The sequence below is a fragment of the Camelina sativa genome, chromosome 5 (assembly GCF_000633955.1).
Source record: "Camelina sativa cultivar DH55 chromosome 5, Cs, whole genome shotgun sequence".
Classification (NCBI taxonomy): Eukaryota; Viridiplantae; Streptophyta; class Magnoliopsida; order Brassicales; family Brassicaceae; genus Camelina; species Camelina sativa.
In genome coordinates, this window is record NC_025689.1 from 8,443,999 (window position 1) to 8,456,634 (window position 12,636).

At 32.8% G+C, this 12,636-nt stretch overlaps 2 protein-coding genes and 1 pseudogene across 2 annotated transcripts; 2 read left to right on the forward strand and 1 right to left on the reverse strand.

Annotated features, from left to right (window-relative positions):
- Positions 137-1,255, forward strand: LOC104789009 (annotated as a pseudogene).
- LOC104789010 (VQ motif-containing protein 13-like) lies at positions 3,987-4,704 on the forward strand. The gene has a single exon (XM_010514765.1). The coding sequence runs from the start codon at positions 3,987-3,989 to the stop codon at positions 4,659-4,661; it is 675 nt and encodes a 224-aa protein (XP_010513067.1). The 3' UTR covers positions 4,662-4,704.
- Positions 5,816-6,573, reverse strand: LOC104786181 (protein RALF-like 19). Its single transcript, XM_010511531.2, has one exon. It carries the CDS (start codon positions 6,410-6,412, stop codon positions 6,080-6,082), a length of 333 nt encoding a protein of 110 aa, XP_010509833.1. The 5' UTR covers positions 6,413-6,573; the 3' UTR covers positions 5,816-6,079.

The window sequence follows — 12,636 nt, forward strand, 5'->3', positions numbered from 1 at the left end:
ATTTCCTTTGAAAACCTATTCAATATTTTACCTTTTGCGAAACGTTTATAAAAGTTGGAATCCCAAGTATGTGACTAAAATATAAGTTGTTGATTTGACTCTGAAAAAAACATGAGAGATGTTATGAAAAGTTTTTTTTTATCTAATAAAAAGATGTCATCCAAAGTTGGGGTAGATGATAACCATCCACCGGAGCGGCCATCACTGATGACCTCACTTCCCGAAGAACTCATCTTGGATTGCATAGCACGTGTACCAAGATGTTACTATCCCATTCTCTCGCTCGTTTCAGACAAGTTCCGGTCGTTCGTTACGTCGCCTGTGCTGTACACGATACGATCTCTTTTAGGCAAAGAAGACCACAGTCTCTATGTTGCCATCTCTAAGAACCAAACCTCTGTTATCCATTGGTATACTCTTGTTCCGAAACCCAACAACAACCATTGGTTAGTCCCTATCCCTTCACTCCCTCCCATGCCTTTACATGGAAGCTATGTGGTTTTAGGTTCCGAGTATATATGTCATGGGTGGATTTCACCACTGGGGGATGATCACACCGAGTGTGTCACGTATCGATTGTGTATCTCACACGGTGGAGCCTCTCGCCAGAATGCCAACGGCGGTCGCGTGGTCGGTCTCCAAACTAGTGGATGGGAAGATATATGTGATTGGAGGGTCAGACACTCAACCCCGGAAGCTGAAATCATCATCTAAAAAGATCATGGTGTTTGATACTGAAGCACAAAGGTGGCGGGTTGGGAAAAAAAGTCCAGCTGGTTGGGATGTGAGCCAGAGGTGGCTTAGTAGCGTGGAGACGGCGGATAAGATTTACATGAGGAGTTATGAAAACAGCTATGTGCATGAACCAAAGAAAGGTACATGTGTAACAGACCGGATCTTGCACTCTAAGGAGTGGTCAAATTCATGCGTTTTAGACGATGTATTGTACTACTATGATGTTCGTAGGAGTTGTTTAAGAGCGTATGATCTAAAGGAAAGGGCTTGGGGAGTGGTGAAGGGTGTGGAGTTAGGACTACTTGAGGATGGTTCATGGTCATGCACTGTTAATTACGGTAGAAAATTAGCTGTGTTTTTGCAGAAAGTAATAGCCTTGACTGAGACTACAGAAATTTGGTGTGCACAAATTATGGTGGAAAGGTACGAAGGAGGAGAAATTTGGGGAAATGTAGAGTGGTATGATCTCGTGCTTGATGGAAACGCTTGCTTTATGAATTGTCTAGCTGTCAAAATGTAATGTGTGGCGTGTGGACTATGTAATGGTACTTTAGTGATCATCATCTCCTAGTGGTTCTAGGTTTATGATTGTCTTTTTTTTGGTTACCATGTAACTCACATAGTGAAATTTGAATTCATATTCTCATAGTTTTGGCTTGTTTCTACTCTAATGTTTCTGGATTTTAATTAAAAGCTTGTTTTGATGGATTTATGTTTTATGAGTATTAGTGGTGATTCAAAATTGATAATCAAAAGTTTTTAGTAACCACTGATGATTCAATATTGTTTAATCTGTTCATAAAGTATTTCAATTATTTAATTAAGTTGACCAAGTAGAAACCATAGTCTCATAGATGTAAGAGGTGAGAGATTTAACCGGTCGTCGGTCGATCAAACACGCCTAGTGTAATAAGAAGAAGATTAAAAAAATCAATGTCTTTGGCCTGTTGAGATATAGTCAAGAGTATCAAGAGGCCCTTGTACAAAGACCACGGTTAGCCTCTCAAGAAGGACCAGCCAGGAGTGGTAGTAACCCATCCCAAAGCAAAACGTGACAAAGAATAGGGAATGACTTTCACACACTACTAAAGCCCAAAAACCGAGTTCCATAAGCTAGGGCCCAAACCTGTACCGTATCATCTGTACAGGTTTGGGCTAGTTACAATGGTCACTTTTTGCCCAAACAACTTTTCATCTGTAAGACTAGTTACAATGGTCACTTTTTAAACTGTTGAATAATTTATTCAACTGGTGAATAACTACGATAGAGGTGTTGAAAAAAAAAAAAGTTGATGTTGAGACAACAGCGTTGAAAAGATTCAACACCGTTAAAAAATTCAACACCGTTGAAACACAAAAATGTGGGTTTTGATCGCCACGTGACAGATAATAAGTGGATGACTTTTTAATTATATAATAATATATAGATGAAAATATGTGTTTTATTTCTATTGGATGTTGAAATTTTATATACTTTTTATCCAACCCAATTATTTGAGATCTATTATTTCATAGAATATGAAATTTTATTTAAATATTTTTATACAAAAATTTATCATTTTTCATCTTCTATAAATAGAGACTTGATTCACTTAATTTGGATACACAAAAAAAATTCATATTTTTCTTATTTTATAAATTTATTTAATATTTATTTATTTTAGTTTCATTTGTTTTTTTTTAAAATGAATGTAAAATTAATTCAAACTCAAAACTGTTTTACAATGACTGTGGACTTTCATTTGAGATTAATTGTGACTAACAATATGTAATCACAAAATGTATAAGTAAAAATAAAATGAAAATATGAAATAATAATGGTGGTGGGGTATGATGGTGTAATTTTATTAAACAAACTATTGTAGGAAATAAAAGTGATGTAGGTGTTGAATTATTATGTGGAAAAAAGAGAAGATGATGTGGAGTGTGAAAAATAAAAAAGTGGGTGTTGTAAACAACAAACCATTGTAGATAGTCTAAGTCGTGGAAAGTTTTTGATACGTCTATAAATTAATACTCTTTAAATTAATACTTGCTATAAATTAATAAATTCTTCCGGTCCCGAGTTAGACCGGTGTAAAAAATGACATATTTTGATTAATTAATAAGATAATAATTTTTTCGGAAAACCTATGTAAAAATATGATCCCATTAATATTATAAATTAATAATCAAATAATATTAAATATATATATATATACATATCTAAAAAAATCTAGTGAAATATGTTGTTTGCATATTTCTTGAATTTGCATTCTTATTGGAGCTCATCTCTAATTTTTTTCATTGTCGTCTTCTCAAACCGTAACTAAAAATTATGGAGAGTGCTAAATGCGATAATTGTTTCTTTACATGTAATTAGTTCTAAAATTATCGTAATATCTTCTTCTACTTCATCATTACCATGAATGATACTAATAGCAATTTCTTCTAAACTCTAAACTTCTAACATTTATTATTTTTACAGTTTCACATAAACTCTAAACTTAGTAATTACGATAGTCAAGATTATAAATTAAGAAAATTCTTAAAAAAATATGAATGATAACAAAATTATCTTATTTTGTAATATAAAATTTTCAAAATTATAGAAATTAAAAATCTCTTCATAAATTAATATTGTATTAATTTATCGATAAATTAAAACCTCTATAAATTAATAAAATTTCATGGACCTTATTAATTTATTGAGGTTTTACTGTATATGCAATTTTATCAATACACCAAGATTTTGTGGTAAATAAAACAAGATTTTGTGGTCATAAAACAAGATTTTATATAATGAATGTGTTGACTAATAATCTTCATAATCTATATCTATGGTTAGATACTCATTTGTAAACTTTCTCAAAAAGGTAATTGACAACTATGAAAATCATAGGAGAACGGAAGAGTCATCGGATCTTATCAGTTGTCTGTCACGCGCTCATGTTAAGATTGATGTAAAAATTTTGATGTTGCTAGTTTCTTATTTTGACGTATCCGCGTGTACATCAATCTGAATCTAGAACGCGTGGCAGATGTTTCATAAAACATTTGTAAATAATAGAAAGTTATTTCCAAAAATTTAAAATGAAAATATGACTATAGATACAAGTAAATAATGTTTGACTATTTAGTTCCAAAAACATTAATTTGCTGCCTTACCAAAAACATATTCAAAGTCAATATATCATTTTATTCTTCATTGAACTAGTACAAATACTACAAAAACACACGGAACCTCTTGTAGTTCTCAAATGCTTGCTTCAATGGAGAATTCACTAAGACACAGAGATGACGCAGAGAAGAAGTCACCACGAAGCATCACCACTCCGACATCGACCAGACGGGTTAAACCCTCCAACAAGTATCAGACCACTTATATCCACACTGACGTTAACTCCTTCAAGAGAGTCGTCCAAATGCTCACCGGAATCTCCAAGAAACCCGACCCGAGATCTTCTTCTTCCGTTCACTCAATCCCTCCGATCAAAGCCGTCACCAACAAGAAGCACTCTTCTTCCTTCCGCCTCTACGAACGTCGCAACTCGACGAAGCATGCTCTCAAGATCAACACGACCCACTCCGGGTTACCCAAGATTCTCTCTCCCAGCATCTTGAACTTCCCGTCTCTGGCTCTCAGCCCTAACACCCCTCTCATGCCTCACCCGTTTCGTGGTTGCGGGTCTTTGAGCCACAGCCTCTCTCCCAGCATCTTGGACTTCCCGTCTCTGGCTCTCAGCCCTAACACCCCTCTGATGCCTAACCCGTTTCGTGGATGCGGGTCTTTGAGCCACAGCCCTAGTGATCCGAAACCGAGCTCAGACGAGGAAGAGAGAGCGATCAAGGAAAAAGGGTTTTACTTGCATCCGTCACCGTCGACGACTCCGAGGGATCCGGAGCCTCGGCTTCTCTATCTGTTTCCTTCACCTCGTGAGCCGTAGGTTTGCCTTTGTTTGTAGCTCAAGTTTTTATTTTAATGGAGCCTCGGCTTCTCTATCTGTTTTCTTCACCTCGTGAGCCGTAGGTTTGCCTTTGTTTGTAGCTCAAGTTTTTATTTTAATGGAGCAAGTGTTTATAATGCTTGGTGTGACAACTGAGAAATGAGAATCATACTTATAAAACTTGGACTTTTCCGAATACAATCACCTAACTGAAATCATTTGCTAATGGATATGTTGTTTCTTTCTCCTCATTTAATATTGTTTTATAGACTTGTTCAGGTTATCTTTTGTGGATTTATTGCAACCAAAGAGTTGCAGAAGATGTCAAGTTCCTTCATGAATTTTTCTTATTACATAAACACATGTCACCTCACAAATCTTTTAGAGACCAAAAGTTATTGTCACATGTTAGAGAAATACCTTTGCGAGATTCTACCGATGAATGTAAATTGAATTTACTTGTTAATTAAGTACATGTAAGACGCTAGATCTCATAGTATGATCCATATATTATCTCTTTCAGTTTTGTAAATCTCATATAAGTTGTGATATGTTTCAATTGTCATCATTCCAGCTGTTAATGACAATTCTGACTCACTTTCTCTATATCCTTTGTAGATTGGTTAATTTGTGAAGTTTAACATCATATATATTATCAAACTTTTTGAAAGCTCATACCCTATGCCCTAATCTTCTCTTTTATTTCTGTATTGTAAATTCTTTGGAAGAGACTATACAATGGTACATCTTCGGAGACTCTTGTTCTTTTTTTTTTTTTTTTTGGTAAAAGTTTAAATTACTTCGGAGAATCTTGGCTCGGCGAAAGCATATGCAAGAAGAATCGAATAATATCCCATACGGTAATCCTGATGCATATTTTTACAAATTTTGGTTTAATGATCTCTCGGATTTTATGATTGAAGCTATTAAAACAGGATAGTACTTACAAGTTGCAACCACTTGATGACATCATAATAATAAACAAGTGGTCGTATTGGATTATGATAAGAACGTACAGTCGTATTAATACAACTCTGACGTATGTTTGAAGATACAATGCAAACATCGTCAATAATTCCATTTTTTTCAAGTTCTGAACAATTTTTTTTTTTGTACATATACAAAGTTTAGTATTTAACATATAGCACAAGGTATGGAAACATTACCACTTAATTATAGACACAAGCAAAATACAACAATTTCTCCATAAATATATATATATAAAAAAGAACAACATATGAAATGAGCGTTTATGCACCATGATTATAAATAAAATGAAAAAGAAAGATGAGGAACAAAAGGTGGCAATATCAAGAAACTATACGTAGAAGAACTGGCTGTATATTGTTTGTATTCATTTTGCATTCTTTGCCCTCTCGCTTCTTCAACCATATTGTTTGTATAAATGCTTCTTGAGATTAAGAAGTTTGCCTGTAGCAATGCGTGATGACGCTGCAGCCACGCCTGTAAGGGTTAGCCCTTTTCCTCTTCTTGCAATCGTAGTAAGACCGGCCACGTCGGCTGCACGGCACATTGTTCTTCTTCAGGGCACCGTAACTGATGTAACTGCGCCTCGCGGCTAGTTGGCGACGGTTGGCCTCAGAATCCATCAAGGACTCAAGCTCATCATCCTCTCCAATGCAACCTTGGCCATTGACACAAGATTTGGTCAGACCCCACGTGGCATTGGCTGATTCGGCGACTACGGCCAGGGCCAAGAGGCCAAGGATCAACAAGAATTTGATACCCATTTGGTTTTCTTTCTTTCGTTTGATTATGAGATTTAAATGTTTTTTTTATTCTGGTTATAGAGCTATTATGGTGGATTCTTCTACACCCTTCCTTGTGAAAGGAGGGAGAAATAGAAGTGATATCGCAGAAGAACAAATGAGGGATGCTTTTGTTGGGGATAAAAAAGGCCAAGACAGAGTGTATGTTTTTGTTTTTATTTTTGTGGTTGTTAATTTCGTTTTTTAAGCGTTGGATCTTTTTTTAGGATAATTTTTTTTTTTGTTGATTCACGTCGTTCATTTCTTAGTTTAAATTTGTTAATTATATATGTGGCACTCCTCTTCGATCGGGAGTCCAAATTTGTACGGAAATATTCACCCAATAAAATGTTCCATTCCAGTTAGCCTTGCAAGTTTCAGAGGGCTAATTGAGGAGTTATTTCCTCCTGCATGCTTGTGTGTCTTTCTAACACATTTTAATTCGTCGAATCACCTCCAAATAGGTGATCAAACAAATGTCTGGTTTTAATCTCTTTTTTCCAACGATTTATTTCAGGTTTTACGCTTTTTATAAAGGTGATAATTCTTTTATAAGTATAATTCATAAATGTCCTGAACTCGTTTAAACACATGTTTATGTTGTATGTATAAAATTCCAAATTGTTTGTACTGCTATATTAGTCTTTTGTAGACATGTATTATTAGCTCAGTGTCTTGTATAAGAGGTAATTAATGGCGTAATTAAGATTTTTTTTTGAGTATTAGAAAAATGCTATGCCGAATCCATTAATTGCGTTTGGTGTTTTATAACATTTCATTTTGAAAACGTTTGAGGTTAGCATCTCCTTTGTTAAGTTTTTTTTTTCTTCTTATCATTCTCACATGAAATCTAAACATGAATTTTTTTTTTTGGTCACAACATCATGCAGTAGTAGTACTAATTAAGGATTATATAGAAGGATCTAGAAGATCCTCTAGTTAATATGAGATATTGTAATATTAATTATACAGATATGTAAAGATTTAATTATATCTTAGTTTAGGAAATTATCTTACTATATAAACATATGTAATCTCTGCTGTATAATTCATGAGAGTCAATATACAATCCTTCTATTCCTAAACTCTCATCAATCTCCAACATGGTATCAGAGCAGGTTTGCTCCCGAGTTTTGATCTAACGATCAAACTCGTTCTTTTTATTTTCTGTTAAGCCAAGTGCTTCCTCAATTCAAGTTCAGCATGAACCTCTGAATCTAAGCTATCAAGCTTCTTTTTATTCAAGTCTATCATCACAGACCTCTGAATCAAGCCATAGTGCTTCTACATTCAAGTTCATCATGAACCTTTGAATCTAAGTTTTCGAGCTTCTCTTTATTCCAGATCTCTCATCATAGATCTCTGAATCTAATCTAAGCCAAGTGCTTTTCTTTTTGCTTTGTTTTTTTATTTTTAAAAAAACGTTTTCATTATTCAAACTTTTTATGAATCACTTAATCAAGCCATAGTGCTTCTTTAAATTATTTAAAAAAAAAAGAAAAAAAAAACATCTTATTTTCCCGTTTTCAGCCATCTATGCTTCTTCAAAATTTTATTTGTTACATTTCAATTCAGTTTTTAAAAAAAAAACTGTGTTTTGTCGTTTTATCAAGCTATAGTACTTCTTTCTATTTATTTTATTTTTTTTAAAAAAAATATCTCAATTTATATTTTCGTTCACTTTATATAAAAAAAGGAAAAAAAAAGAAAAAAAAGGAAACAGAAAAAAATCAGATCTCTTTGTTATTTTTCAATTCAGTGAAAAAAAAAATGTTATTATCGTTTTCTCAAGTTGTTTCTTTCTATTTAATTTTCTGGAAAAAAAAAAAAGAATACCGATCAGATCTCCCTCTCAAGTCTCAACTCTACAACGATCTCTTTCCGATAAAGACGTTTCCAGATCTGGCTGCCACCACCAACGACATTGTGTCCATTCGTCATCTCAGAATCTCTCTCGCACATTCGTCAAACGTTTCCACATCATTGATCAATCTCAAACCGCTGATTTCACCATCTCTTCATCCCCCTTTGAGATTGAGGGGGCGTATAGAAGGATCTAGAAGATCCTCTAGTTAATATGAGATATTGTAATATTAATTATACAGATATGTAAAGATTTAATTATATCTTAGTTTAGGAAATTATCTTACTATATAAACATATGTAATCTCTGCTGTATAATTCATGAGAGTCAATATTCAATTCTTCTATTCCTAAACTCTCATCAATCTCCAACATGGTATCAGAGCAGGTTTGCTCCCGAGTTTTGATCTAACGATCAAACTCGTTCTTTTTATTTTCTGTTAAGCCAAGTGCTTCCTCAATTCAAGTTCAGCATGAACCTCTGAATCTAAGCTATCAAGCTTCTTTTTATTCAAGTCTATCATCACAGACCTCTGAATCAAGCCATAGTGCTTCTACATTCAAGTTCATCATGAACCTTTGAATCTAAGTTTTCGAGCTTCTCTTTATTCCAGATCTCTCATCATAGATCTCTGAATCTAATCTAAGCCAAGTGCTTTTCTTTTTGCTTTGTTTTTTTATTTTTAAAAAAACGTTTTCATTATTCAAACTTTTTATGAATCACTTAATCAAGCCATAGTGCTTCTTTAAATTATTTAAAAAAAAAAGAAAAAAAAAACATCTTATTTTCCCGTTTTCAGCCATCTATGCTTCTTCAAAATTTTATTTGTTACATTTCAATTCAGTTTTTAAAAAAAAAACTGTGTTTTGTCGTTTTATCAAGCTATAGTACTTCTTTCTATTTATTTTATTTTTTTTAAAAAAAATATCTCAATTTATATTTTCGTTCACTTTATATAAAAAAAGGAAAAAAAAAGAAAAAAAAGGAAACAGAAAAAAATCAGATCTCTTTGTTATTTTTCAATTCAGTGAAAAAAAAAATGTTATTATCGTTTTCTCAAGTTGTTTCTTTCTATTTAATTTTCTGGAAAAAAAAAAAAGAATACCGATCAGATCTCCCTCTCAAGTCTCAACTCTACAACGATCTCTTTCCGATAAAGACGTTTCCAGATCTGGCTGCCACCACCAACGACATTGTGTCCATTCGTCATCTCAGAATCTCTCTCGCACATTCGTCAAACGTTTCCACATCATTGATCAATCTCAAACCGCTGATTTCACCATCTCTTCATCCCCCTTTGAGATTGAGGGGGCGTATAGAAGGATCTAGAAGATCCTCTAGTTAATATGAGATATTGTAATATTAATTATACAGATATGTAAAGATTTAATTATATCTTAGTTTAGGAAATTATCTTACTATATAAACATATGTAATCTCTGCTGTATAATTCATGAGAGTCAATATTCAATTCTTCTATTCCTAAACTCTCATCAATCTCCAACATGGTATCAGAGCAGGTTTGCTCCCGAGTTTTGATCTAACGATCAAACTCGTTCTTTTTATTTTCTGTTAAGCCAAGTGCTTCCTCAATTCAAGTTCAGCATGAACCTCTGAATCTAAGCTATCAAGCTTCTTTTTATTCAAGTCTATCATCACAGACCTCTGAATCAAGCCATAGTGCTTCTACATTCAAGTTCATCATGAACCTTTGAATCTAAGTTTTCGAGCTTCTCTTTATTCCAGATCTCTCATCATAGATCTTTGAATCTAATCTAAGCCAAGTGCTTTTCTTTTTGCTTTGTTTTTTTAAAAAAAAAAAACGTTTTCATTATTCAAACTTTTTATGAATCACTTAATCAAGCCATAGTGCTTCTTTAAATTATTTAAAAAAAAAAGAAAAAAAAAANTTTTAAAAAAACGTTTTCATTATTCAAACTTTTTATGAATCACTTAATCAAGCCATAGTGCTGCTTTAAATTATTTAAAAAAAAAAGAAAAAAAAAACATCTTATTTTCCCGTTTTCAGCCATCTATGCTTCTTCAAAATTTTATTTGTTACATTTCAATTCAGTTTAAAAAAAAAAAAAAACTGTGTTTTGTCGTTTTATCAAGCTATAGTACTTCTTTCTATTTATTTTATTTTTTTTAAAAAAAATATCTCAATTTATATTTTCGTTCACTTTATATAAAAAAAGGAAAAAAAAAGAAAAAAAAGGAAACAGAAAAAAATCAGATCTCTTTGTTATTTTTCAATTCAGTGAAAAAAAAAAGTTATTATCGTTTTCTCANATTTTTTTAAAATATCTCAATTTATATTTTCGTTCACTTTATATAAAAAAAAGGAAAAAAAAAAGAAAAAAAAGGAAACAGAAAAAAATCAGATCTCTTTGTTATTTTTCAATTCAGTGAAAAAAAAATGTTATTATCGTTTTCTCAAGTTGTTTCTTTCTATTTAATTTTCTGGAAAAAAAAAAAAAGAATACCGATCAGATCTCCCTCTCAAGTCTCAACTCTACAACGATCTCTTTCCGATAAAGACGTTTCCAGATCTGGCTGCCACCACCAACGACATTGTGTCCATTCGTCATCTCAGAATCTCTCTCGCACATTCGTCAAACATTTCCACATCATTGATCAATCTCAAACCGCTGATTTCACCATCTCTTCATCCCCCTTTGAGATTGAGGGGGCGTATAGAAGGATCTAGAAGATCCTCTAGTTAATATAAGATATTGTAATATTAATTATACAGATATGTAAAGATTTAATTATATCTTAGTTTAGGAAATTATCTTACTATATAAACATATGTAATCTCTGCTGTATAATTCATGAGAGTCAATATTCAATTCTTCTATTCCTAAACTCTCATCAATCTCCAACAGATTAAAAAAACGTGAAACCCTTGAAACTATCTAACCTAATTAGAACAGGATTACTACACGTGATTTATTACATACACAAATATATTCACCTAGCCCTTTTGAAAAAGGCATCCTGATATGAACAAATCATGCATTTATAAATGATGATTCTGCCCCAAACAAGTGGTATGAAGCATCTTTCTTATCAAGGGAACTTGGTTGGAAAAGCATCCAAAAAAGCAGAAACGAATAAAGAGAGAAACCCAAAAAGAGCTGTAACTGGAATTATAAAAGCTTTAATATCAACTATAAAAGGCACATTATCGATGTACTGTTGATCCAACTCCAAATCAAGATGAAGTTTTTGTTTCAGCTGCCTTGTTGTTCGTGCTTCTGTTTCGTGAAACCAAAGAAGGGAAAACACAAGGATGAGGATGGAGAGACAAAGAAGTTGTGATGATCAGAAAGCATGCATCTTTAAAGACAGAAGTCACAGAATGAATATATATTTCTATTTGACTGGTTATTTTTTGTCAATCTTTTTTTGTTACTTGTGTGTCCGTTTCTGTGATTTTTTTAATATCTAAAAAAACAAAGATCATTTATGATTTTAACATGTATCCACCTCTTGATGAGTATGTGTATCATCACTGAGGTCGTTGGTAAGCTTCTCTACAAGATATTTCTTAACTCGTACATAAAAATTCTCATGTATTCATATATTTAACATAAAAACTTGTTTTAATGCTATTTCAGGGTACTTTTATTATAAAAAAAACATATAATAACTGATAGTATTTTAAAATATAATTAATTAGATAATATATGAGCAATATAAACACTATCTGCCAATCAGAAATCCTATATATGATCCATCCTCGCCATTTGCCGATCATTATTGCTAATAACCATTAATACGAATTACAAGACTTGACGTTTGGGGAATTACTTCAGCTACACGGCAGTGTTCTGATCTGAAAAAAGAGTTGAAGAGAGAGAGAAGGATTACTGGGTTTTGGAAAATATGGGTACTCAACGGTATCGTTTATCGTTTAATCATATAGGGACAACCAACCAAAAAAAAAATGTAGCCAAGAAGTTTAAACCCAAGACCGAATAAAATTTGTCACTGCCTAGAGACTTAAGATCCAAGCTATTCTACAAAAAGAAAAGGCCCATTTACAATTTGAAGAAATTATAGTTTAAATAAAATATACAGGGGAAAAAAAGGTCTCATATTTTGTAATGGAAAAGATAAAGGAACAAAAATTTAAGTCCAATTATGTAAAGTAAACTCAATTAGACTAGAATCGAGCCTGTTTAAAGCATATGAGCATTTGGTACATATTCATGCTTATTTTTCATTTCAAAACTTTCAACAATGCAGAGATATCATCGAGATCAAGAGATTTTGAAGAAGAATCGAACTCTCTAATGGTCAAACAGTCGAGTTCAAGGATCAGGACCATATATTA